The sequence below is a fragment of the Gymnogyps californianus genome, chromosome 3 (assembly GCF_018139145.2).
Source record: "Gymnogyps californianus isolate 813 chromosome 3, ASM1813914v2, whole genome shotgun sequence".
In the NCBI taxonomy this organism is placed as follows: Eukaryota; Metazoa; Chordata; class Aves; order Accipitriformes; family Cathartidae; genus Gymnogyps; species Gymnogyps californianus.
In genome coordinates this window covers 76930369-76956615 of record NC_059473.1, presented here as the reverse complement: position 1 = coordinate 76956615, position 26247 = coordinate 76930369, and the positions used below count along the sequence as shown (strand labels likewise).

The 26247-nt window shown below is 43.3% G+C and overlaps 1 protein-coding gene across 1 annotated transcript in view; it reads left to right on the top strand.

Annotated features, from left to right (window-relative positions):
• Positions 1-10175: 10175 nt before the first annotated feature.
• LOC127014530 (coiled-coil domain-containing protein 162-like) overlaps positions 10176-26247 on the top strand; it is a 31687-nt gene continuing 15615 nt past the window's right edge. Inside the window, exons 1-10 of the mRNA XM_050893961.1 lie at positions 10176-10185; positions 10549-10687; positions 16291-16444; positions 18120-18275; positions 19254-19483; positions 21330-21468; positions 21875-21995; positions 23957-24066; positions 24846-24995; positions 25166-25219. Coding sequence (XP_050749918.1) covers positions 10176-10185; positions 10549-10687; positions 16291-16444; positions 18120-18275; positions 19254-19483; positions 21330-21468; positions 21875-21995; positions 23957-24066; positions 24846-24995; positions 25166-25219 — 1263 coding nt within the window. The remainder of the gene's footprint in view (positions 10186-10548; positions 10688-16290; positions 16445-18119; positions 18276-19253; positions 19484-21329; positions 21469-21874; positions 21996-23956; positions 24067-24845; positions 24996-25165; positions 25220-26247) is intronic.

The window sequence follows — 26247 nt, the reverse complement described above, 5'->3', positions numbered from 1 at the left end:
CTGCAAAACCCTGTAAGTACGTCAGGAGGCTCCTCGGCGTTTTTGAGAGGGACTGTTGGGTTCTGGCACGTAGGCAAAGCGGTGGCTTTGAGTTAGCATTGTACTTACTCTGTGGTTACTTCAGGGAGAAAGGTAACCCGGTGGCGGGTGTGGAGACCCCGGCGGAGGGGAAGGAGGCTGGGACGTGGCCAGGGTGTGCAAGCCAGGCACGGGGCTGCAGATGGTGGCCCGGCTCCACCGGCAGCAGTGGGAGACTCAAGTGAACCTTCTTCCATTGCGCCGTCTCCCCGTGGTCTGCCTTGGGCATGGCTGCAAGGCTCGTGACGGAGAGGTGCATGGAAAACAGCAGCAGTCTGCAGACACATGGCTAACTAAAGGTTGTGGATGCTAACGGGCATTGCTCCTAAACTATCTCCAGCCTAGTTAAGGAGGTAAATTCTGGCTATAGTTATGCTGATAGGTGCAGAACTGCTCTGGGCTTTTACATATGAAGGATCCAACAGTGGTCCTAGCTAGAGACGGACGCTATGTGAGGAAGGCTTCTTTAATAAATATTTCTAGCAGTTTTATTATTTTTTTTAATTTCAGAAGAAGATGTGAGAATTATAAAAAATAATAATTGTAAAGATACCATGATGGGTATAGATTTTGCCTTTTGCAAAATTCCTCTTTATCCAGCATCTGGATAAAGGTGAGAACATGGATCCTGTATTTAACTGCTTGGGATTCTCTATCTTGTGCTGAATACATTACAGGTTAGGCAAGGCCTTTAAGAATTTACCAGGTAGTAAAAAGTAAACTCCTTCTACGCAAATCCTTAATGGCTATTCTGTTTTTGAAATAGTCAGTGTAACCTATTTAGTTTAATGTACTCATAAGCTTCTTGCAAGCTCAGTAGGCTATATGAGTGTATGAGGAAATAACTGCTAGCTGCAGACTTTTGGGAAATATTACAGAATTTGTGAACAAAATTATATGAACCAGATGAATAAAATAATTCTGAATTTATTTACAAGACTGCCTTAACTGTCTACTGGGTCTGGCATACTGGTTGAAATCTTTCTTGATGTTTAACCTCCTTAAAGTTTTGGAATTTCATAGTTTAGATATTTGTAATGCTGTATGTAATCTGGAGGGTTTTTAAAAATTATATTAATAGAAAATGTTACAAGTGTTTTGGCTTTGTTAGATTCACAGTATATGTGAGTCCTACATGATACTAAGAAAAAAATATTGTCTCATTATAGGATGAAGTTGTGAAACTCAAGAGAGACATTATTGTTGAATATTGCCATGAGTAAGTATATCTGATAGATGTTTACTATATGTCTAATATATGTTTAATATAGATCCAAGCAGCCTTGGGAAAGAGCACAGCAAGGAGCAAGCTGCAAGTAGGGCAGCTGTTTCAGTAAGCCATGTTTTGCAAATGACGTAGATTTGTGTTATGCTGCAGAGGCAGACTACCTTTAACCCAGGTACGGCTTATCGAGTGTGTGGGTAAGGCCAGACCGATGGGTCTGGAGGCAGCTTGCAGCCAGGGGTTGGAGTGGAGTTTCAGTGCAGCTCAGTGATGACAAAATCTGACTCAGGGTCACACTGCCTAATTCCCAGTTCTGCAATTAACTCATCATCTCACTTAGCTCCTTCCTGCTTCTGCTTCCTTATTGTAATGTAAGTATCAATAGCTAGCACAAAGCAGCTGCTGTTTTAATTTGCGGATATTTCTAAAGCATTGTAAAGACATCTGTGTGATGAAAAGCATTAAAACTAAAATTTACCTTGGTTCTTAAATGCCACTTTCACAATTTTTATCCCTCTGGTTGTCATAGTACAGAGGAATCATAGCTTGCAAATTTTGCTGTAGAAGATGCCAAAGATGTCCATACAGAAAGAGATCAAGTTCAACAAAGGTAGAGCTTATCTGGATAGAAGACACCCTGCACAACACTATATATTTTCGTTATACCTTTTTAGGCTGAATCAGCGTGTGTCCCAGCATGCCCTGAGAGGTCAGCTCATTGGGTACTACAATAGCCTAAGAAGCCTCTTAGAGGATTTCCCTGTCATCAGAGACAAGTACTTCATAATTGGACTATCTCAAGGAAAAAAAGAAGACCAAGACTTAAAGAAAAACCTTGCAACTGATCCCAGGTTTGTATTATGTTTGCAAGCGTGTTCCTGGGGGCCAGAGTCCTCAGTCAGTGCATATTACTAAGTAAAGGTGAATACACGTTTGTAAGCGGAATGATAGTCTGAAAGTGCCCTGAGCAGTGTGTTCTGCCAGTCTTCAGGCAATTTTGATGGATGGAGAATATGCACAGTAAGAGTCTCCTGCAAAAGCTGGCATACACAGAAGGAAAACTTTAGAAATGTGCTTGCTTCTAATCCCAGCACTGCATGTAAGGGGAAAACAAATGGATAATTTCATTTTCAGGATGTAAATCCTCTGCTTTAATGATTAAGCCTAGGTAGTGAGGGTTGTTTTACCCTTTAAATTTTCTTTATTTAAGACGTAAACAAAACCTGTTAATAAGTTGCAGGCATGTGACTTGTCAGAAGTTAGGAAAGGAGAGGAAGAGCACACAACAGACTAGGGGATGACCCTGTATCATCTGCTCCTTTCAGAAGGGACATGTTTTTGGCCATGTCACAAGGATCTCGTTCCTCAAAACTTGTGGCCAGCAAGGCGAGCCCTTCTGCTGACTGTAAGTCTCTGGGTTCCCCATGTTAGCACCAGCAGGTAGATGGTTTTAGATGTGAAAGTAGTCACCCATCACGCTGGTTTTGCTTTTGATCATCTTGTTCCTCACCAATAGAGAGGCTCAGCAGTAAACACAGAAAAAAAAGTCATTAAGGTTCAGGCAAAAGCTTTAGTTCCAATAACAAAGGTTGGGAGTGTAGTTACAAGCCCAACAAATCGTAAAACATGGTTCAATGAGATACTTGAGAAGGTGATCATCACCCCTTCCCTGTTGTTTAACCGCATGCCAGCTGCAGGCTTGTGGAGCTACGCTGGTTTTGGGCTAGCTCTTATCTGGCTAGTAGCTGCTGGGAAGTAACCCCACCACAGGCCCACAGTACAGGCCGCTTTTCTTTCTTTATCTACCTACTTTTATTGGGTGTTCTCTAAGCCACTGTATTTTGTACTCCCATCTCAGATGCCCTGAGAAGCTTTTAAGCTCTACAGTATTTTGCATATTGTCATAAAAAGTTGTACATGGGCCATTCGTAACACATTCACTCTTAGCTTTAGAAGGAGCCTTTTCTGGATACCGTAACAGAAGAGGTAATAGTAATCCTAGAGCAAAATATTTTAGCAGACTTACATTTCATGCTCAAGCTACCCCCACCCCAGGTTCTTTCAGTCTGGGGGTTTGTGGGTCACACAGTGTCCATCTTCTGCCCTGAACTCATTTGGGAGTTAGGACCAAGAGTGGTGACTTGTCATAGCAACTGATCTGGTTGCCATCCTAGTTTATTAGCAAGGACTAAATCAAAGATGATTTATTTGCACAGAGCAGCTGAGTTCAGCTGCAGAACCTATACTTCTGCAGTTCATGCTATGCACTACCTCCTACTCTTGGTGTCATGGGAACATTGAGCAAAGAAAAAAGCCATGGTGCGTTTCAGGAGTATCCATCCTGTGACAGAGAAGGTCTTGCAGAGCACTGACTCTGTTGGGTTATTCAACATACAGAGCAGCGAGTCCTCGCGTTGTGCACCCTAATCAGATATTGGCTTGTGCCTCTTGGACCTGTAACTTTTCAACAGCAGGAAAATATTTCAATACCCTATAATACTTTATAGGGTCATACTATTACACTTCTTCAAAAATGTTAATGTAAGTGTACTAACTGACAAGCAGTTACACATTGTCCTTTTACACTTTAAAGTGAAACATCTGAAGCAGTGAAACATCCTAGAAAATAAGCATATATACTTACGTATGCCCTTTCATTTTTTAAATAGCCTTGAGTTTTCTGAGGTTGCCTTTTCTCCTCCTGTGCTTCGACGCTTGCCTGTGTCTCTCCAGCACCTCTCGTGGCCCAGCCGCACTCACTTTCATATCGCTTGATATGCCATGCTGCTTTTCTGTGTTTGATATACAAAGGAAGCCGAGAGTAAATCCTTACCTACTGGAGGGAGGCAGCCGAGAAGGTGTCCAGAGAGCAGCGAGCAGGGGGACTGCTGCAGCATGCCCTTCGCACCTGCATCGACCTGCCCCTGCGCAGGCCGGCATGGAAACTGGAGTTCATGCCAGAAAGGGAGCTGCAGGGAGCTGGAGAAAAGGCTTTAATTAAAAATGGCTCCTGCCCTTTCAGCCCCTCTGCCCTTTTTTTGTCCCTGCTTTATCAGTTATTACCAGTTAATGTTTCATTTTCTTTTGTTGTTTAACTGAAGCTAAGAAGCACCTTGTAGACAGCAACTGTCAATTAGTTATGATGAAAGCAGAAATTTAGCTTCCATCTTGCCTGCATTTAGAGGGTTATAGCAGGACATTAATTCAATGGCTTTCTTATCTTCTGAACAAATCTTGTTGCCTGCATTTGTGGCTGCCAGGCTCTTGGGGGGTGAACAGATCCTGCCTTCCCTGTGCCTCCCTCCCTCCCTCTGAGGAGGACCTGCAGCTGAGTGGAAGAAACAGTGTAAGTGGTGGACAAGGGGAAGGTGGCTAAATACAGCAGAGGAAATATAGGGAGGAAAAAAGATGGGTGGTGAGTGGAGAGCGGGAAAAAGAGAAAAAATAACATGGAACAAAGAAGAAAGGAATACAGGAAAGAAGAGACTCTGGGGGAGGGGCAGAAGAAATGAGAATGGGAATAGTTACAATGAAAAGCTTTCTGCAAATATATATATGTGTATTTCCATAAGCCTAAAATTCATTAACATCAATGGGAAATGTTTGAGAATAGCCCACCTAACTTTAGACGCCTGTATCTGACTAGGCTCCCCTGATAATCAATAGGTGCTTCAAAGGGATGACTTGTTTCAGACTCCTGCTTTTGGATGAGATGTGTTGTGTCCTGGAAGTGCCTCTTTCTCTCTCCAGAGACTCAGGGGAGATGCTCATACTGTCAACATCTGCATTTGTTTGGGTGAACCCCGTATTGTTCCTGATTTTACTGTCTTTATGTTATATAGAGTCCAGCTGCAGCAGCATGAAGGGAAGGCTGTGGATATGTGCTCTGCGTCCACCCTTGCTGGCTTACCTAAGCCTTAGCAGTATCCCTTAGAAAAAGGCAGAAGCACTGGGTGCAGCAGAAATGTTATCTTATAGAAGATAGTAAAAGACTCCTGCAGCAACTGCCATCTTAAAAGTAAATGTTAGAAGAGGAAGAAAGAGGAAAACGTAGGGCTGTGTTTTTTGTGCAGTGGTGCCACCCTGTTCTTCCCTTCCCCCAGCCTTTTTCTTTGTTCCCAGATTTGGTGTATGAAACTAGGTCATAGCTCTTAGCCATAGTTTTAAAAGTACTAGTCACTCTGTGAGCATGACATAGCATCTCTGGGATGTTTTGGGGGGTTTTAGGTTTTTTTTACATAATATAGAAAATCTGGTTTATTAGGGATTAAACTGTGTTTTAGTTGTTTCTTGGGAGATGGCACTGCAAATCATTCATGTGTTGCTGGGGTAGGCAGCACCTGGGCTTATCTGGATGCAGCGAACTGTCCTTATTTTCTCTCTGAAGAAGTTAGGTGCCACATCATAGCAGGGTGACATAGTGTTGGGACTCCTTTGCAAACACGGCTACGGAGAAGCCACCATTAACGTCCTGTGGGGAGGCGGGGAAGTACAGCATCTGTGACAGGCTGCCCACAGTCCTTGTCCGCCGAAGCCTGTAAAGACGAAGCACATCTGGACAGTGTGTGTGCTTCTGCCTGCGGAGGAGACCCAGGTTGCCCTGTTTGCTCTCTTCCTGCTGGTATCGTTTACGGGCTGTGATGTAAAGTGGAGGAAATGGAGAGTGTGAATGCTAATCTCACCCTGAAAAGCGTCACTTGTCTGGTTTCCTTAGGCACAATTTGTGCTTATCATTCTTGTGCAGAAGTCAGTAGGGCACAGCTGGTTAAACAAACCCTGCCCAAATATAATTTCCGTGCTTACAACACGGAGTATTTAACCTTTCATTACTCCATCCCACCCAAACCAAAGGTCTATTTTTTGCGTTCAGCCTTGCTTTTTTTTTCAGATGAAAGGAAAAAAAAGATTAAAAACCCTGCAAAACTTACTTCAGAAAGAGCTGAACTTAATCTCCAAGCTGAATTTATACCTTTTATTTCAGAATGAACTAGCTGTGTATTGTACTTCATCTTCACGTATGTGAAGACAAGAAATGACACATTGTATATAAAAACAGGAAAATACATTATTCATGTAATAAATGTATTTTCATATCTTCTGGCAAAAAAATGAGCTGCCTATTGGTAATTGCACATCATATTTTAAAATAATGATACAGATTTTTAATGCCTGTCTGCTGCTTTGCCCTGCCTGTCTCCTGTTCTAGCCAGCAAAAGCATGTTCCTGAGGGAAGAGACCCTGAATGCCCTCAGCACAGCAGCTCACATCCTTGCTTTATAAGTCAGATGCTTTAACAACGTTGCTTTCAGATTTCTCTCAAATTCAGCAGGTTTTGGAGGTCAAACCTTTACCTTGTATTCTACATATCGAAGCTAAATCTTGTTATGTCTAAAATACACTTGCTCCAAATCTTAGAGGCAAATCCTATGTTCAAGTAACAGTTTTATCAAACTTTTCAAAAATGTCTTTCTGGGAAGTAACAGGCAGAAAGAAGATGCTCAACTCAAAATGCTAAACCCCTCTCACTTCTTGCAATAACTCAGATCCTTCCATCCTCGACCACGCTCTTTGCTGTCTCCGGATGGACAAACCTTCCTTAACTTGTGGTTCATCCCTCACCCTACCGAAGCGCTGATCATGTTCAAAATGCTTCCAGAGAAGGTCAGTATTTGCTAATGCTAAAAGAGATTTTGTTCAAGGCTCTAAGCCACGCACATCTTTTCACATGCATTACAATTTAGCTTGTCACTGGAGATGGGGAAATTAACCATCAGTGGTTTTAATCTGGATGCAGCTAGCATGTGCCACTGATGAAGGGTGTTGATGAAGAGTGCCTGCCAGGAAGGAGAGCTTCAGTCCTCTTAGTTTAGAGGCAGAAACAAAAATAAAAGGAAAGGAAGAATCCTTTAGTTTAAAGATCAAAAGTAATTAAACCAAAACCCAGCCATGCTGTGTTGCCTTTTTGTATTTGTGAAAGTATTCCTTATTCCACCAGTTTATCAAGTGTTGTCCCTGTCCCCACGTACACAGAAGCGGCAAGCTGGGACCTTTACATCCTCTGCCTTAATTCTGCTGAAATAAGGAGGAGAGGGGACAGGAGGGAGGAGGTACCTGGGCTGGCCCTGGCAGTGCGGGAGCTGGAGATGGTGCAGCACAGGGGGAGAAGGACTGAGAGGGGGAAGGCTGCCTGGCCGTGTCTGTGTATTTGGATGGATATGAACACTGAAAAAAGCAGTTGTAAGAGACACTGGGGAAGCAGTTTCTAAACCAGAAGCTATGACACCAGATGGGATGGTGACAGCTAGGAGTGATATCCTGAGCCTGAACGAAATCCAGTGCTTGACCTTGCTCTGGAAGCCCCGGCACCATCCCAGGGAGGTCTCATTTAGTGCCTGGGAGTGGTTGTGGCCAGGAAGCAAAAATATTTGCTACTTTGGTGTGTTTGCTTAGAGACGATCATCTGAATGGTTTTATTTGTACATTTTTCTTGTCTGCAGGCTGCTCTCAGAGCTCTCCACCTAAGCCTAGAAATTGTTAGTGCATTTCACGACGTGGTTTCATATCTCCTGGCTTTTGCTCAATTAGGAAATTCCCCAAACTGCTTTTGTGCCTTAAACCCAGAGCCTCTGACCCCAGACTGGGGAGGGACCGACAGAATTGGTAAGTAACAAATACTGGGTGCTTAAGGTAGATGGTTCCAGGTGCAAAAGAGTGTGAAATACTGATGGTGAGAAAGGGACAAAAGGCGCATGAAGATGAAATTGATGTCAACTGAAGAATAAAGTCAAGATGAAATTCCGTCCTTTTTTTCTTTTTCCTGCTCCATTTTACTGATGGAAGACCGTCGTGTTTCGGGAGCATGCCCACAGCATCACAGATCTGTCACAATCTCACAGAAAAGCAACGTACCTACCAGGCTCGGGAGGTCTGCTCTAGCAGGGAACAGAAAACATGGTCCAGAAATTGCTCTTCCGCCTCTAGCAAGTGTCTGTTAAGCCATCTGGTCAGCCCATGATGATTTTATCTTTGCCAGAAGATTAAAAAAGGCAGGCTTGGTTCGTCTAGTAAACCCGACACTTGATTCTCTTTCCAAAGGGTGAAAGAGCTGAGGTGTGTGTCATCCTGCGTGAACACGTATTTGTGCAGAAATAGTACCGGTTTCCCTAATCGCTTTAACCTGTTGTTCAAGTTAAACTGTACTGCAGGAGTGGGATTTACCTACCTTTCTTTTAGTGGTTAGCAGTGAGGTATGTAACTACTGGTATCTAACCACCAGTTGGGTACCTCTGCTGTCACTGGACACCTTTGCTTGACACTGTTACAAAGACACCTTCAGAGGAGTTGCTCATCCCAAGCTAAAATGCGTTCATCAAAGGGAGTGGTATGAAACCCTCTTTGGAGGTGCCAAAGCTTGCAGGAGCCCAATTTAACTTGATGCCTGATAATTAGGCAACGAAAGTCATATGAGATAATCCTGTCCCAAGCGTTGAAGTGCTCTTGGCATTTGGCGTTTCAGCCACTGGATTATTCCCACAGTATGGTGAGCTGGAGTTTCAAAACATGGCACATTATGCATACCTCCTCCTCTGCGGGTGTGTGTGCTGCAAGGCTGGACTGTTTTCACACCACCTAGAAATGCCCACATTTATATATCTGTACGTTTGGTGCTGCTCAGACGCAACTCAGGAGTAAAAACTTTACCTGCACAGCTTCCCTTCTCCCCTGGCATGTTTTAAAAAATGAAAAATTGATTATGACAATTGGGTAAAAATATTAAATCCTTCAAGAATTGGGAAAAATATATAAAAGACTAGCTTTGTCTTTTAATGTCTACAGATTTTATCCCTTATGTATTTTTCTTTTTATGTGAGTAAGATTTTTATTATCAGTTCTGAATTTATCTTCTTGAAATTTCATTTTGGAAGGGAAGAAAGGACTCAGTGAATCATAAATACTTGTTACAGCTTTTATTTTAATACTGTGCTTGTGAATGTTTGATTTTGAAGTGGGTTTATTTTCTCTAACAGAAAGCACTGCCTGTTCTGTGGTGTGCATTCATTGTACCATCAAGTGCGTATTAGTAACTTCATTTGTATATGGTTGAGAAAGCTCACATAAATTAGCATGTTTAATGAGCTTTGAAACAACCAAGAAGACTGAGCTCAGTGATCAGTGAGAAACTACATAACTAGATGTAGGAGGAATATTGTGTGCAATGTATTTCAATTTCAGACATATCTAATGCATGCCTAGCTACCACACTTTTAAACCAGAAAATACGGACAGTGATGGAGTCCTCAGTACTCTGCATCTCTATAATGCATTTTGTACAGACAATTTAACTCCATTGCTCATGACCAAGAGATCTTTTTTGTTGCTGCTGCTGCGGAATAATTTCCTTCTCCCCCAAAGCAGACCATTTAACTTCCTTAAACGATGGCAGCCCCTGCAGCCTGACAGAGAGAACATTGGGTTTCTATAACAGGTGCTTCCAAGTTAAATCACTTCTGCGGTGGCTGTGTCTTGGGAGGCAGTCAAGCCCTGTGCACACATTTCCTACAAACACCAAGTAAGAGCGGGTGCTCTTGTAAGGGTAATGACTTGTAGAGACCCATTGCTTTGAGAAGCTTTTTGCTAGGCTTAAAGGGAATAAAAAAACTTTAGAGCCTCAGCAGAAAAATATTCATTAGCTTGCAGAATTGAGCCCCAATGGTATTTTATTAAAAACAGTTGGAAAAGTTGTCCCTATCATTCCTTATCAGAGTTGTCCCTATCGTTCCTTATCAGGTAGTAACTAGTTTAGGTCTTTGCAGTAAGTAAAATGCCATCTCAGGACCTGATTCTGCTCCTGTCTGACAAATCTAATCTCGATATGATAATCAGTAAGATATACCACTGTCCTTGTTGGCATTTTACAATAATTGACTTTTTAATGGGAAAGGATAATAAAAGAACCATTCTTTCGAGATGCTTGTACCTTTTCATTCCTACGCCTTTTCCTCCCTGACCTTACCACATTCTCATAATTCTCCACCTGCCACAATCTCTTTTCTCAAAGCCTGGTTCTGTAGTGTTGAGGGGGATGTAAACACATTCTTCTTCTGCCTCCCAGGGGAGGGACAAAAAATGAAGAAAGTCCTGAAGTACAGAACTCCTGGAGGGAAAACGAGTTTACAGAACTGAGATAGTTTTATGTGCATTTCCTGACACCTTACCTGATAAACTTACTGTTCTTGGGACTCCAGGGACTGAACTTCAAGACATACAGAAAATGATTGACAGCCTCCAGAATCCACTGGATCCCAGCAAAGTAGCTCAGCTGCTAGCTGTTCACAGAGAAGTGATCTTTCTACAGTTTGATGCAGCAATCAGGCATCGACTACGGTAGGCATTACAGCCTGTTAAGGATGGGACTGGCACCTTTTTTGTAAAGAGGCTTTTTTTGTGTTCACAAAGAAAGAAAAAAATGCAGGAAAGATGAATTTAAATTTTGTCCATGGTATCTGCTCCAAGATCATGAAATGTGCTCTGTAAGTGTAGACATTTTCCTTTCACTAAAAGTGCCAATTTTCCTTTAACTAGAAAGTGGTGAGAGTCCTGACATGCTTCATTGAGGGATCTCAACACATCATGTCTGAGTACAGCTGTCCTATTATCTGAGCATAATATCACCTTTCTGTTGTGATTCAGTTTACTAAATCAGGGAGGTTGGCAGCTGCTACAGAGGTAGACTTATGAGTTAATCTTTTTGTTTTGCTGCGGGATCTAGATTCAATTTTATATTTTCCTCTATCAAAGAATGCTTAATAAGCAGGTACAGGACTTACCTGCTTATACTGAGATCTAGGTTTACTCTCCTGCAAAACGTTGTTATTTACCCCATCACAGAAACGCAACCAAGATATACTTTTCAGGTCTTTCTAAAAAGTAACTGTCTTCCTTTTTTCCCCGCTCTCCTCCCATATGTTGTCTGTCAATAATGGTCACATAGTGGTTTGAATGTGCTCAACGGAATAACCTTGGCAGAACCAAAACAAGGGCAGGACATGCAAAAGTAAAGGAAATTTCAGTTCTTCTCCCCTCTGTAGGTGCCATGTGGTGGCATGATGCAAGACTAGATTTGCAGGTGTAGCCTGCGTGGGGCAGGCAGGCCATGGAGTCCACCAGAAGAGAAACAACTCCTGGACCTGCTTTTGAGTAACACATAGGACCGAGTTCAAAATGCTGCAGTTAGAGAGCTGTTCTCTAAGAGCAGCCATGATATGCTTGCATCAAACATCCTTGAAGGAACAGTGAAAGCCAAATAAATATCGCCATAGCTGAGCTCAGCTTCAAAATGGGAAACTACATAAAAAGGAGAATACTTGCTGAAAAAAACCTAGAAGGATTAGCTAGGGGCGTTAAATCCTTGCAGATGGCATGGAGACTCTTTGGGGACATACTGGAGGCACTCAAGAAATGCATACCACATGTGAAGAAAGACTTAAGAAAGGGTAAGAGGATGCTGGCATGGCTAAACAGCAGGATTAAACAGATTATTAAAGCAAGAAGGCATCCTTCAAAAAGCTGAACTTTCATTCAAATAAGAAAACAGAAAGGACTATAAACTGTGACAGGATAAATGTAAAAGGACTCAAGACAGCCCAGCAAGGGTTTTGAGGAACAATTCTGCTGAAGGCTTCAAGACTAATAATAAATCTTGTTTCAAATATACCAGGAGCAGGAAACCTGCCAGACAGTCCATAGGGCCGGTAGGTGATCAGGAGTCTTCAGTGAAGATAAGTCAATAGCACACATTTTAAAAAGAGATTTGTTTGTTTCTGCATTCCCTGTGGAAGAACTTGAGGAAGTTCCCACACCGAAACCTTTCTTTATGGGAGATGCATCAGAGGAGCAAGTGGAAGTGTTGCCAGGGAAAGTTACAGGAAATGAAGATGAACAAGTTGCCAAGACCAGACAATGTTCAAGAATTCTGAAAGAACTCAAGGATTTTTTTTTTTTTTAAAGAAGCCTGTCGTAGTTTGACCCCAGCTGGCAACTAAGCACCACGCAGCCACTCGCTCACTCCCCCCAGCCAGTGGGATGGGGGAGAGAATTGGAAAAAAAACCCAAAAACTTGTGGGTTGAGATAAGGACAGTTTAATAGGACAGAAAAGGAAGAAAATAATAATAATAAACATTTTTAAATGACAGTGATAATAAAAAAAGAATTAGAATATACAAAACAAGTGATGCACAATGCAATTGCTCACCACTCGCTGACGGATGCTCAGTCAGTTCCTGAGCAGCAATGCACCCCTCCTGGCCAACTCCCCCCAGTTTATACACTGGGCATGACGTCATATGGTATGCAATATTCCTTTGGCCAGTTTGGGTCAGTGTCATGGTTTAACCCCAGCCAGCAGCCAAGCACCACGCAGCCGATTCCTCACTCCCCACCCCCCCGCGCCCAGTGGGATTGGGAGGAGAATCGGGAAAAAAGGTAAAGCTCGTGGGTTGAGATAAGAACAGTTTAATAACTAAAGTAAAATATAATACTAACAATAATAATAATGAAATACAATAATAATATTAGTAATGAAAAGGAATATAATGAAAAAAGAAGAGGGGAAAAAAAAGAAAAAAAACCCAAAAACAAACAGTGATGCACAATGCAATTGCTCACCACCCGCTGACCAATGCCAGAGCCGTGATCCGCCCCTCCCGGCCAACTCCCCCCTGTTTATATACTGAGCATGACGTTCTATGGTATGGAATATCCCGTTGGCTAGTTCGGGTCAGCTGCCCTGGCTGTGCTCCCTCCCAGCTTCTTGCACACCTGCTTGCTGGCAGAGCATGGGAAACTGAAAAGTCCTTGGCTTAAGATAAGCGCTACTTAGCAACAACTAAAACATCAGCGTGTTATCAACATCATTCTCACACTAAATCCAAAACACAGCACTGTACCAGCTACTAAGAAGAGAGTTAACTCTGTCCCAGCCAAAACCAGGACAGTCAGCTGTCCTGGCTGTGCCCCCTCCCAGCTTCTTGTGCCCCTCCAGCCTTCTTGCTGGCTGGGCATGAGAAGCTGAAAAATCCTTGACTTAGTATAAACACTACTTAGCAACAACTAAAACCATCAGTGCGTTATCAACATGATTCTCACACTAAATCCAAAACACAACACTATACCAGCTACTAGGAAGAAAATTAACTTTATCTCAGCTGAAACCAGGAGAAAGCCAAAATACTAGCTATGGCGTGTAGCTTCTTGCTTAACACTGCCTTGGTACCTGAAGACTGGAAGTGGCTGATGTGTTGCCAGTTGTTAAAAAGGATTGCAAGGGTGATCTGGCTAATCACAGGCTGATAAACCTGATATCCATAGTGTTCAAACTAGCAGAAACTGTAATGAAGTGGATGCATGGACAAATATGATGTATTTGGGAAGAGTCAACACTGCTTTTGGAAAGTGCAGTCATGCCTTACAAACATATTGGGGTTCTCTGAAGGTGTTAAAAACCATGCATAAAGGGTTGATGATATAGTTTCTCTGGATTTCCTGAAAGCTTTAATAGCCTCAACAGAGGCTCTTAAGGAGTCTGAGAAGCCACTGGATATGTGAGGAGATGGTCACATTTGTAAATAATTTGTTGAGATTTAGGAAGGAGAAGACTGTAAATGGACAACTCTTGCAGTGGATAAGGAAGGTTACCAGTGGCTTCCCACAGGAGTTTGAGCTTTCTCCTGTGCTGTTCAGGTGCTCATAGATGACACTGAAAAGGGATTGAAGCTGAGGTGGCACCGTGTGTACATGATACTGTGATACCCAGGATACCAAGGGCAAGGGCTGGCTGGAGAAGGATGTTACAAAACAGAGTGACTGCAAAATAAAACAGCAGATGGAGTTCAGTGTGTCGGTAAAATGATGCACCTGGGGAAAAAAAAAAATCCCAATGTAAAAAATGACAGCCTCTGACTTGGCCATTACCATGCAGTAATGAAACCTCAGAGTTATAACAGATAATTCTGTCAAAATTTCAGCTCAGTAGTGATCAAAAAAAAAAAGGCAAATTGATTCCCTTTAGGAGAGCAAAAATAAGAACACCTCTACACTGCTGAATAAATCTGTGTTGACGAGCCTATGCAGTTCTGGTCCTCACCTGAGGAAGGACAGAGAACTTGGAAAGGTTCCCAAAGGAGCCACATGGATGATGAAAGGTTGCTGGGTGGAACAAGCAGTACAGCTTGGGGAGAGCTCTGTAAAACCGTCAGTCAAAGGCAGGGGATAAACAAGGAGTGTCTGCTTACGGTCTTTTCCAGCGTAAGGTGCATCCCAGGTGAACAGCAGGTAGCCGGCTCTGAACAAAAAAAAAAAGGTGGTTCTTGCACATGGCTTGTAATTAGGCTGTGGGATTTCTTGCTGCGGGATGCGGTGGGTGGTAAAAGTTCATAGGACTCAGAGGGAGACTGCACAGGCTTGTGGAAGACAAATCTACCAAGGGTTATCAAACATTTAGCAATCACCTCTGGCTGAGGAAATGCCTGAGCTACAAATTCTTGGAGGCTGTGAGAGTATTGGTGGGAAATATCAGCATATGCTTGCTCTGGAGATTTTTGTAATCTTCTCATGAATCCGCTTTTGATCACTGTGGGAGACAGGACTCTGAGCTGGATGGACTTTTGCTCTGACCCAGTATAACCACTCTTGTGCTATCCAGTGGAGTTGTGATTGTACGTATTTGTAGACTAAAGATTTTTCTGGAGACTCACAAGGAGATAAAACTACCTTGTGCTTTTATTTCTATTTTTTCCTGATTAAAATACTGTAAAGGCAATTGGTGAGGGAAATGTTTTCCTCGTATAAGGAACTGTGTATTACCAGGAAGTAAAAAAAAATGCAGTATATCAGATGCTTCATCTTTCTTGTTCCTTATTGCCAATGCAATTAGTTTCCATTTTCTCCACACCAGGGCTTACGGTGTGACACTAAATCACATTTAATCTCTTTTGAACTTCTCTGCCAAGTTTGATCCCAGAAGCTGTTATTTGTCCCTGTAATTCCTTTGTTAGTCCTGCAACTGATACAAACTCCATGTCATTTTTAAAAGCACTTGTGTGTGTTTGACAAAAACAAAAGAACAAGTTCCTTGTCTTAGAGTTGCCATTCAAAGGAGGATATGCAGCTACAGAAAGAGTTGCTGTCTAGACTGCTTCTTACATTACAAGAACTGGTTGAACAGGGGCTCTTTGTTTTAAAAGCATGTGAATGAAGTACAGGAGAACTGAGGGTGACAAAAAGGCTGCAATGAAATGACAAAGTCATGTCTAATCTTGGTTGGCCAATATATTTACATGATGCATAGGGTGTAGTAAAAAGTAGCTTTATGTGTGGGATTGCACAGCACAATGCAAACCACACATGAGGAGCCAGCTGGGTCCCAGAAGCGCTCTACAACTGTGTTGGAATAGCACTCTGCTGGTTTAGCTGGGCTCTGGTGTCACCTGCATTGCTGTGGGAGACCAGGTGCATTTGCTAGGTGAGACCAGGTCTCATGAAAATCAGTGGGGAGTGTTGTTGCTAAACCTAGCCCTGGACTCCAAGTATCCTATAATTTAGGTTCCAAAGCTTCACAAGCACTTTTGAAAACTTTGAAAAGCTTTAGTGGCTCTCCCACTTTGTATAGGAAATTATCCTAATACCAGGAATAGGAGGCAGTAGAGCTCCTGAATTATTATCCAGTCTGTTAGCTACCTGAGCATCCCTCTCCGTTAGCATAGACATATGTTTTGCTGTAAATGTCCCCAGTCAGAGGCACTTTCACACATGCATCTACATCATTAACATTTGTGTCTATTTGTTTTAATCGTCATATCTGCCGCTATCCCTATCAGTTGCTACCATGGTGGGTTATAATGAGGTGCAGGTAAATTTGTTATAGACCATTTGGAGAATTTTGAAGTCACCTTACTTATTTTTTAATACAAACATTTTGGTTCCTTTACAGAGAGACATTTTTGTCTTCGGGGAATGTTTCAGCCTACCAGAGCGTAACAGACAGGATATACCATGCGCTGCCTCCATTGAGTAACTCTGTGATTCAGAGTGCATTTGCTTCACAGCTAAGGCTCCCACAGCTTCTGGATCCTCAAAGCTGCAGGGTGAGTAAAGCGTAGCCCCAGAGGCACTCTTCCTCCATTTGCACTGAGCTCCTTGGAGTACAAAGTCCTCTGCGCTTCTTGCTGGTGTGCTTGCTCCTTCCCTACCATGGTGCAAAGAACCTAACTGCTAATAGCTAATTAAAAAAATTCCCATGATCACAGCTTATTAACTTGATTCACCACTGGGAGTTCTAGAAAACACTCTCTACAGAAGTGAGTAACAAATATTTGAGATGGAATGTAATCACACTGATGTCACCAAAATGGAATTATTCTGCGTGATAGATGGTGATTCTACTAACTTTCAGTTTTGGGTAATTACCCTTCTGAGCTCTCTCCTCACCTGGCAGCAGTTTTGATTGCCCAACGTGTCTGTCATGGTTGTGTGCAAGATATTTACCTCTAGTGGTTTTCTTAGCTACAGCGTCACACAGAGTTACATAATGCCAAATGACATACCTTGTGCTCAAGAGGCACCTTGAATGACACTGGCAAAAAAAGCAGGTGTCATGTTAGGGAAAGTAAAGATGAGTCTTGCTGGTGATATTAGCATGTTCCAAGGTAACAGGCAGTTTTAAATAATCATTCTAACTTTATGTTTCCTCATTTTATGCCATCCTGCTAATTATCCAATATCAGATACTATCATTTCACCTTTAGTAATGCCTTTCCCAAACCATGAGTTACAGGAATACAATTCTCTGCCACCCTTGCCTTGATTTAGGTGACAATGACACATAGAACCTCCTTGGCATAACTGAGAAACAGGATTTGTACTGGCATGCAAAATCTGGACATCTTTGATGAATAAGATGTCCCGATGCCTCTGAGATAGGACCAGCAATAAATGATTGTCAGTAGGTAGGTAAGGACATGCGAGCTATTCTGTGGAGGCAGAAGTAGCACAGCATCTTGGTAGGAAATGTATTCTGGAATGAATCTTATGGTTCTTTCCCGAGGAGTGATAATAGATGCTTCTCTCTTTTCTAATACATGGCCTACTTTCAAAGTCAGAGCAGAGTGTATCACATATCGAATAGCAGCTTGGCCTCTGAGTTGCCTTTTCCAGATCAGATTAGATGGGACTCTCATAACTAATTGAATGTTGTTCTTATTTATGAACAGTCATCTCTATTCTTTTAGACACTCATGCATTTTCCTTGGAGGACATTCCTAATGGACGGAGGATTGTTTCCAGTCACTATCAACAATACAATTAATATAAATTACAACATGCAGGTACAGTGAGACAGCAGCCTTGTGCTTATGTCCAAAGACATAAAGACAAGATGAATCTATGATGCAGGAGGAAAACAAACTAATACTATCTCATTTCCTTTGTTTTTTAAAGAACAGAAGTGAACAAAAAACATCTCTCCCTTTTCTGTCCAAAAGTCCATTTTACCATTTACTTCACATTTGATCTTTCTTCAAGCAGAGCAGAGCATTTTTATTGATAATGAACCTATACTTATCATTTTCCTAGTGTGCTAGGACTAAAGAATCAAATAATTTTTATGCATGGGCATACGTGTTTTAGGACCATGGTGCTAAAAGCTTGAAATCCATTTGTGTTTATAACACAAAAACCCCTGTGCTGACAGTTATCTGAGATTTGCTATTACTGGTTAACCTCAGCACAGCAGACCTTCAGAGACTCTCCCTTCCTCTCCAGCTGTGCCTGTGCAGCCTGAGCGATGCAGACCGAAGAGTTGCTCACGGCGAGCTGGTGGCAATGCAGTTTCTAATGGAGGATGTACTGCAGAACAGCTACGGCTGTGCTGTGGAAGATCAAGCTGACTGTCAAGCCTCGTTAGCTAAGAGCAAACAGGTACCTCTGACAACTCTGTTTGTTTGGGACTGTACAGCTTCTATGTAGGACTCCCGTTAGTTTTTGCAACCAAATCTCTGTGAACGTAAGCGACCTAGACCTGACGTGTACCATAATAATCTCGCCTACTCCTGGCCATCTGGTAAGAAGCAAAGGGAACCATGTTGTCTCCTATAAATCCTGAGTGCTCTCGAGAGCAGGCCTAGTGATAGATGCCCCTTGAGGGCCTGCTGATATCACCAGACTTCTGGAGAAAACAGAGACTGTCCTGACTTCTCCCCACACCCCACCGAAGGTCCAGCTCTTTCTTTGTCAAGAGCTACTGAGTGCAAAGGGGAAAGGAACAGCCTGGCCGCTGTCTAAAACCAAATCTAGTCAAGGAGAGGCAAGGTACTTCCAGGCTGTACTTCCCTGAGTACTCGCATTGTGGAAGCGTATGTGAGGAATGGTTGCTGGGGGCACCTAAAGCCTGCCAGAAACTACACAAAGATTTGGTTCAAGGAATGGGGAAAGATTTAAACTGTTTGTGATGGAAAACAGCTACACTGATCGATTTGTAAGGTAAAATGAGTGGAAAGGACAAATTTAGTTACTTTAAGGTCTGCTTCCTGCAAGATCTGACCTAAGATTTTGATTTCTGTAACAGTACTTTTAGTAAGACCAAGCAGAGAGTGATGCTGTTGCAGCGATTCACTTGAAAGCAGCAATAAAAGAAAGGATTTAACTTCTGTGCAATTTTATCCCCATCTCTGCTGTATGTGAGTACTCACTGCAATCAAAAAGTAGCCTGTTTTTTTTCCTGTGCTGTGCTCTGAAGGACACTGGTGTAAGGCCCTGTTGCAAGTTCTGATTGTGCAATAGCCTGTCTTATGTCTCGTCCCACTGGATATTTCATGAGATGCTATTAAGCAAAGAAAATCATGTGAAAAGCTTGTCACAGCTTTTTGAAGCAAAACATTTGCCTGTGACTTCCAGCAGAATTTGGCAGAGATGGTTGACTCAAGTGCTAACTGGTTGCAGAACAGCAAAAAGACATGCAAACTTTTGCTGAGGCATCATGATCCGATCATATCCCATAACTTCCTGAGATCTTTTCTGATACTGTGGAAGCAACTAGAAATATTAAAGGCAGAATGGGGCCGGCTCAAGCTGAGGACTGAGGATATCAATACAGTTCCTCTCTACAAAGAGTTTTGTGAGCAATATGGGTAAGTTACCTTGGATGCAAGAATATTCCAGAGTGACTGAAGAGATGAAAAACGAGAAAAGCCTCTGCCTTCTCCATCCATTTTCCTCCTGTCCCGCTCTTTCACTTGCCTTTTTTTTATTTCTACCTTCCTTTATTTTTGCTTATAATCAACCTAGTACTTTCACTTTTCTCTAAAGGCTTGAGAGCTACCTTTTGTTTCTTTGTTTCAGTACAGTTGTTTTTTCCCCTCTTTCAATGTCTATTCAGACTGTTTGCTGATGGTGTTTTCCAAGTGCATTCTTCTCAGTCGTGTGACCTGCCTCTGTATTTCAGGCTCCATAAACAATGTTAAATACAGTACTTGAATAAATGGAAATTTTGGAATCCTGTTAGATGAATTGTAGCAGAATTCTTCCTAACCCTCCTACTTGGCTCAACTTTGAGCAGTCGAGAATAGAAAATTGGAAGATTTCCATCAGAGAGGCCCTTCTGAGAGCAGAAAATGGAACATTGCTTTTTAAAAAGCCTTGTCCCCGGAAACCACAAGAAAGGAAGTGAAAGAGCAAGATGACACAGTAAGGGTGAAATCCGTGCATGAAGGCACTGTAAAACACCGTTGTCATGCAATGGAGCACGGAGGAAGCAATGCTCAGTGGGCCTGTCCCTACAAGGCCAAGAAGGCATTTTAGATTGACAAGTCTGAATCTGTCACAGAAAATTGGTGTGTGTGTAAAGGGCTGGTATCAGATTTGCTGCATTCTGGTCCCCATTTATCTGTATTCCAGTGTTACCTCCCATGCATTACCACCAGACTGGAGGGGGCACAGTCCAATGCTGGGGGCCCACAGTCTTTGCCTCTAACTAATTGATAAACTCTGCCAAGGGAGCGGCGCCGGGGCAGAGCAGGACTGGGTTGCAGGAGGGCTGGGAGTCAGGGGCGCAATTTCTCCGTGCAGAGCGAGAAACAGCTTGTGCTTCCACCATGGGGCTGGGCAGCTGCAGGAGAGTGCCGGCGTCAGCGTCTCCCAGTTCCTCCACACCCAGAGCTGTCTTGTGGTGATGCCTGAGATCGGGCTTAGCAGTTATTGCCTCCTGGGAGGAGAGGTGAGCTCCCTGCCCGTGGCTTTGCTTAGACTGGCCTTTGAGCAGGAAGAGATTCTGTAGCGGCACCTGCAACAGCTCCTTCGTAGCCGGCAATCTGCCAAATGTACTGTACCCAAAAATCACACTGTGTTTCCCTCCTCCATGTCCCCACCCATCCCCTTCCACAGATAAGAGCTCCCTACTTGCCTCTCTGAGCTCTGTGCTAACCTTTGTGTCAATGCCATCAAGGGTTTAAAAGGCAGCGTGATTAAAGCAATAAAATGTAATGAGGTATATATGCCTTGCTAATGGCTCCTCTGCTTCTAAGAGCAAAGTGCGTGTCTGCCTTGGCACTCAGCACTCAGAAGCACTTAGCAAACCCATGATCAGATACGAAGGAGAGCATGGGGAGGAGGTGCAGGGAGTGTCTTGGTCTATTTGAATGACAGTGACAGACAAGTTCTTACCAGTGACTAGATTTCCCTGCTTTATCTGGTTGACCCCTCGTTCCTTCCCCTCAGTTTTAGTTTTGTGTTATTATAAGCTTGGAGAAATTACTGAGCTATGTAATAAGGCAGGACCAGTGAAGAAGAGACTGTCCTGTCCCCCTTGTAGGTCAAGTGGGGCTAGAGCAGTGAGCTGAGACTTAATCATATTCTGCATGCGTTAGGAACAGGGGCAGGGGAAGAAAAAGGAAAGTTAAGGTCCAAGGTCAGTAAATGCAAACACAGTAATTCTGAGAGAGAATGCGTGAAATAATACCCACATCTTGGTGATTCTAGCACAGATATCCTGTACCCGGCCATGAAAGCCATAGTCAGACAAACGGGCACAGAGGAGGAGTTTGGAAAGCCCGTTACAAGCACTCAGCACGTACTTCCCCCCAGAGGAGCATCAGAAATCAAAATGAAAGTGTACCAGGTAAGGAGAGGATTATTAGTGGGGCATTACGGAGGACCACGCAGCATTGTGTTTGTCCACAATTTCCGATAAGTGCACCACAGTCCAGCAGGGGCCTGTGGAGGCTGTCATGGGGGGAAGTTTGGCAGAAGTGGATGACCTGCAACGGCACCTCTGGTGTGGGTCCTGGGACAGCCCAAAGCAACAGGGGAACCTGCCTCTATCCAGAGTATTTGTGGCACAGCACTCGGCACGCAGTCACCCCCAAATATTAACCTTGATACTGTATCTGAAATGACTGTATTTTAGAAAAGAATGGAAAGAGGAGAATTGCTTTGCTTTATTCTGCTAGTTTTTGATAGTTGGCAAGTAGCTTTATAAGCAGTATAGAGATTTAGTACGAACTAAGTATTAAACCTGATTCTAGCTTCAAAAGCTTCTGGAAAGCCTAGAAATCCACATGATCCATGATGTGCAGAAGAAAATTAACCAGGAGATGACTCTAGTGACATCTGAAAGAGCCAGACAAGAAAGCAGTCTCCCCACTGGTAAGGAGAATTAAAATACCTTCCTGGGAAATATGGGAGCCCCAGTCTTCAGTGGGAAAAGTAGCTGTCGTGGTTTAGGCCCAGCCGGCAACAAAGCACCATGCGGCCACTCGCTCACTCCTCCCCCCAGCAGGATGGGGAGGAGAAAATACCATGACAGGCTCCTGAGTCCAGACAAGGACAGGGAGGGATCACTCACCAGTTGTGGTCACAGGCAAAACAGACTCGACTTGGGGAAAAAGAAACCACTTTAATTTGTTACCAATCAAATCAGTGTAGGATAATGAGAAATAGAACCTTATCTTAAAAACACACCTTCCCCCCACCCCTCCCTTCTTCCCCGGCTCAGCTTTGCTCCCGATTCCTCTACCTCCTCCCCCTGTGGGAATGGGGGTTGCGGTCAGTTCGTCACACCTTGTTTCTGCCGCTCCTTCCTCCTCAGGGAGAGGACTCCTCACACTCTTCCCCTGCTCCAGCGTGGGGTCCCTCCCACGGGGGTCAGCCATCCACGAGCTTCTCCAGCGCGAGTCCTTTCCATGGGCTGCGGCCCTCCACGAACTGCTCCAGCGTGGGCTTTCCCATGGAGTCATGGCCTTCTCCGGGCCCAGCCACCTGCTCCTGCGTGGGGTCCTCCACGGGCTGCAGGGGAATCTGCTCTGGCACCTGGAGCACCTCCTCCCTCTCCTTCTTCACTGACCTCGGTGTCTGCACGGTTGTTTCTCTCACATCCCACTCCTCTCTTCGCTGCAGGTTTTCCAGCAGTCTTTTTTCCCCTTCTTAAATATGCTGTCACAGAGGCGCTACCACCATCGCTGATGGGCTCGGCCTTGGCCAGCGGCGGGTCCATCTTGGAGCCAGGGAAGCTTCTAGCAGCTTCTCATGGGAGCCCACTCTGTAGCCCCTCCCTGCTACACAACCCCCCCACCACACAAACCCCGCACGGGAGCCTTGGCACACGAAGGCAGCAAAATCCTGCATGTCAACAGGAGAGCACGTTTGCTCTCAGCTCCCCGCTTCCCCTTGAGCCCATCTGGAAGCCAGGGACCAGCTGAACCGTGGGGAAGGTATCACTGATGAAAAATGGCTTACCCTCAGGAAACTCTCTTCTGTTTTGGAGAGCCCATTGTGAGAAATTCCAGAAATACCTTTAGCAGGAAGCTGTGAAGAATTGTGTACTGAGATACCATACACCTTTCTGCAGGGACCTGTTTATTCTGTCTGTTCAACAGATTCAGATTCCCTAAATCTAAGAGCTCACTTTCCCTTTATACAGTGAATGTTTGGCCATAATCACTCAAAGACAATTTTGCAAACAAGGCTGAACACTAATTATTCTGGAGTTTGCAGGCAGCCTGAAACAGACTGATAGGAAATCTCTCCTCCTCTATGTTGGAGTGTTAATATTTTAAGCCTAGCAGTGCAATTTAAATGCCAGACTTTTTAGTACGTTAGGTGTTTACTTGGTACAATTACTGCATGGGTGTGGGCAGTTTGGGTATTCACAGGCACAAACAGTAAAACAAAGAAAAAGTGGAAATAAAAGGGAAGAAAAATGTGCCCTACTGCCACTGGTTGTGGTTGCAGGCAGCAATAATTAGTGCACAGAAATGTTCAATTTCACACAAAAGCCATGTTCTTTAATCAATACTTACAGAAAATTCCAATACACAATTGTAGGCCAGGTCATTATTGACAGAACTGGTCTGTAATGATACTGCATTTTGGCTTTGGTACCAGCACGAATTTGATATTGCTGCTCAACACAGGCTTTGCAATCTGTTTGCCATGACATTTACTTTTTGTTGTAAACATTTTAGGAAAGCTGAGAAACCCTAAGCTATAAAGCATACCCAGTGTCAAATCCCAGGGATTACTGAAGGATCAATATTTTGTGACAGTGATACCCACTGATGAGTGGTTTTATTCTGGGTTTTTTTTTTTCCCTCCCTCTGTTCCTGCAGAGCTCTGGAAACACAGGGTAATGCAAGAAAATTTCTCAGTTGTACGACCACAGATAGTTGAAACATTTGTTCAAAAGCTGATGGAAAACTACCAAGAATCAGATACAGAGGTACATATTCTGCATTTCTATCTAAGCAACGGCTAAATCATGTTTACAGCTTTATTTATTAAAGCTCTTGTCAATCAGTGACATTTCTTAAGCTTATGAGCTTAGATTCAGATTATGTTGGTTTGTAATAGCAGCGTTGGCAGCAAACTTGTGTATTGCCCTACTGCCTTTTGACAGGTTTATTTCAGCTCTCAGGACTGTAATAATGTGAAGATGAGTTAGGGCTGGAGGTTTATATGCAACCGCAATGCAGGATTGCAGGACTTTATTCATGGATTCAGTAGTGGGAACACTTCTTCCTGAGTCATTGCTAAATTAGAGGTCCAGCATGATGTTAGGAAGCAGTTTTAGGGTTTTTTTCAGTGAAATTTAAAGAAAATATTGATGAAAATATGACCACTTCTGGTTAAAAAACACAAAACATATTTTTTTTTTGAGAGAAGGGATGTTGGGGCCCAACTGCAATCCAGGCAGTTTCTGAGCTGGTGATTTAATTTCTCTACTGAAAATTCTCTTTTAGCTTCAGACAGAAAAAAAATACATTATATAGTTGCAGCTAGAACCAGTCAAAAATATGACAAATCTGTTTTCCGTTAGTTCAGTGAAATTGTAGATTGGGCAAAAACATTTACATTGAATAATTTTATTTTTGCTTCATTTTGGTATTGCAGAAGCATTTTATTTACAATAAGGTGACCATGTTTCATTTTGATGTTTGCTGTATATAGCAGCTCTTGTGACTCAGGCCACCTGCAAGGTTTCTTACTTTGTTTTCCTAGGTTACTTTTAAAAAAAGCCATTTACAACAGTGTCTCACCATACTGGGCTGTGACGTCATGGCCAGAGAGCGCAGCAACTTTGAGACCTACTCCATGTTTTATGAAAATATTCTCCAGCAGCAGCATCGTTTACTTTACCAAAAAGAACAAGTATGCTCAGAGTGTTGATTCTACTCTTCGAGAACAGGGGAAGGTGGTTTCTCTGGGTGGGAGGCAGTTGCTAAGTAAAAAACAAAGTCAAGCTGTCAGGCTGGGAAGTTGTTGAGGTGGAGTTGGGCTACACAAGTATAGTCACCATGTGTCTTTGTGCTTTGCTTCAGGAGCTGCACGCGGTGGAAGAAGGTGGCAACCAAAGCGATATGGCTCTGACGCAGGTTGGTGATGGTGGTCTATCGATTGGTAGTACTTAATGGTCTTATTTGGGACAGGGTCCCACTGTGCAGACACATGGTGACACTTTTTGAGAAGAAAGGCAGGGGGGCTCTGGGGCTGCTGTTTCTGTGTTGAAGTCATGCCAGAAGGACCTGTAAAACAAAGATAACCTGAAGGCAAAGGTAGTGGCCTGCTGTTCTGTGGTTCATGTTCACAATGGATGATATACTGGTAACCTTCTAACTTAAACTTCTACTGATGTGTCTCTTCCTTCACAAGGCATTTTCCCAGAGCAATTAAATCCTGTGCATTGACTGAGATGATAGAAAATAGAAGCGGGTCAGGCACGTAGGCCGTACTGCAGTGTAGGTACCAGGTACGCTACATCATGGCTGCATAAACAACTCCTCTTAAGTTCTGAGTACTTGACTTTGCAGCTTCAGCTGTGCTTTTTAGAATCCTGGTATGTGTGGGTGGAATTTTTTTAAGAAGTAAACCCAGCTGATAAATCAGAAATGCTGTCTTGTGGAATCATGTGATATCCATGTAATCTATTAGCTGACTTGGAGGCTTGGCTCCATCAACACAAACTCCACTGCTAGAGGCATGTCAGCTTCTACAGAAACCTACACTAGGGAGAAGACTGCTTGGGTTTCAGGGATGTTTGCACAGCAGTGTTAGAACACCTGCATTTTGGGTTTCATTCCTGGGCTCCTTTTCTCATCTGTCCTCATCACTGACTACAAGATTTCAGTTCTTCTCTGGGCTTCTTATCAGTTTTTTGCCCCACTTCCTCATGCTTTTTCCAGTTTTTTACCCCTATATGCTCTTCTGTACAGTGTCTTGTCAGCAACCGCCCTTCTTCCCTGATTTCACTGTCCTGTCTTTATGTTTGGGAAGGCTGGAATGAGAGAGAAAAGGAGAAACACGTGTGAGGTTTCAGCTGGGTGGAAAGATACAGGAGGAGTCAGTAGGACTTTCCTGGATCCTGTGAGCAGTGGAGTCTCTCCTCCCCTCCACTTTGCTAGCC